General features: G+C 61.8%; 1 protein-coding gene across 1 annotated transcript in view; it reads left to right on the top strand.

Annotated features, from left to right (window-relative positions):
• Positions 1–513: 513 nt before the first annotated feature.
• BTBD16 (BTB (POZ) domain containing 16) overlaps positions 514–685 on the top strand; it is a 38197-nt gene continuing 38025 nt past the window's right edge. Inside the window, exon 1 of the mRNA XM_005880157.2 lies at positions 514–617. Coding sequence (XP_005880219.1) covers positions 606–617 — 12 coding nt within the window. The 5' untranslated portion in view covers positions 514–605. The remainder of the gene's footprint in view (positions 618–685) is intronic.

The following is a 685-nucleotide window of genomic DNA, read 5'->3' as shown; positions in this document are numbered from 1 at the left end:
ACTCGGCCGATGCAGTGAGAGCGCCTCCGACGGACACGGCCGAGCCCCCCTGTGGACGCACGCAGAGCAGTGAGTGTGGCTGCTCCTCTCCAGCCCTGAGAGCCCTCACTCCTCCCACTGGCGCTGTTTGGGGGGCCTGGGGGGTCCAGGCCGGAGGCAGAGGGGCTGGGAGCCCAGGGGCCATCGCAATTAGCGAGTCTGATCAGCTGGTTCCATCCTCGGGAAAAGGGAAGAACCTGGTTGTCTTTGCTTTGCTTTCTCGAAGCCCCTGTCCCTGCAGAGAACTCAGACCTTTCACGGACCAGCCCGGCCGGCTGGCTCCGGGGTCCAGCTCGACCTATGAGCCAGGAGGTCACTGTTAGATTCCCGTCAGGGCACAGGCCCGGGTTGCGGGCTGGATCCCAGTGGGGGGCGTGCAGGAGGCGGCCGGTCCATGATTCTCGCTCACCACTGATGTTTCTTCCTCCATCCCTCTCCCTTCCTCTCTGAAAGCAAGAAAAATATGTTTTTTATAAAAGAAAGAAAATGGAAACTTGACCTGTTGTGTCTTCCAGGTGGTTCTCTCCCTTCCTGCCCCCGTGGAATCCTCGCTGTCGTCTGTGAAAATGTTGAATCAGGTGAGTGGTGGGCTTCTCCTGAGGGCAGCGTGGCGGGGGCCGGGGCCCGAGGCTCCCGGGGGGGCCGG

This window comes from Myotis brandtii, unplaced genomic scaffold (genome assembly GCF_000412655.1).
Source record: "Myotis brandtii unplaced genomic scaffold, ASM41265v1 scaffold628, whole genome shotgun sequence".
Classification (NCBI taxonomy): Eukaryota; Metazoa; Chordata; class Mammalia; order Chiroptera; family Vespertilionidae; genus Myotis; species Myotis brandtii.
The sequence above is the reverse complement of the archived record's forward strand: the minus strand, read 5'-3'. Positions and strand labels throughout refer to the sequence as shown.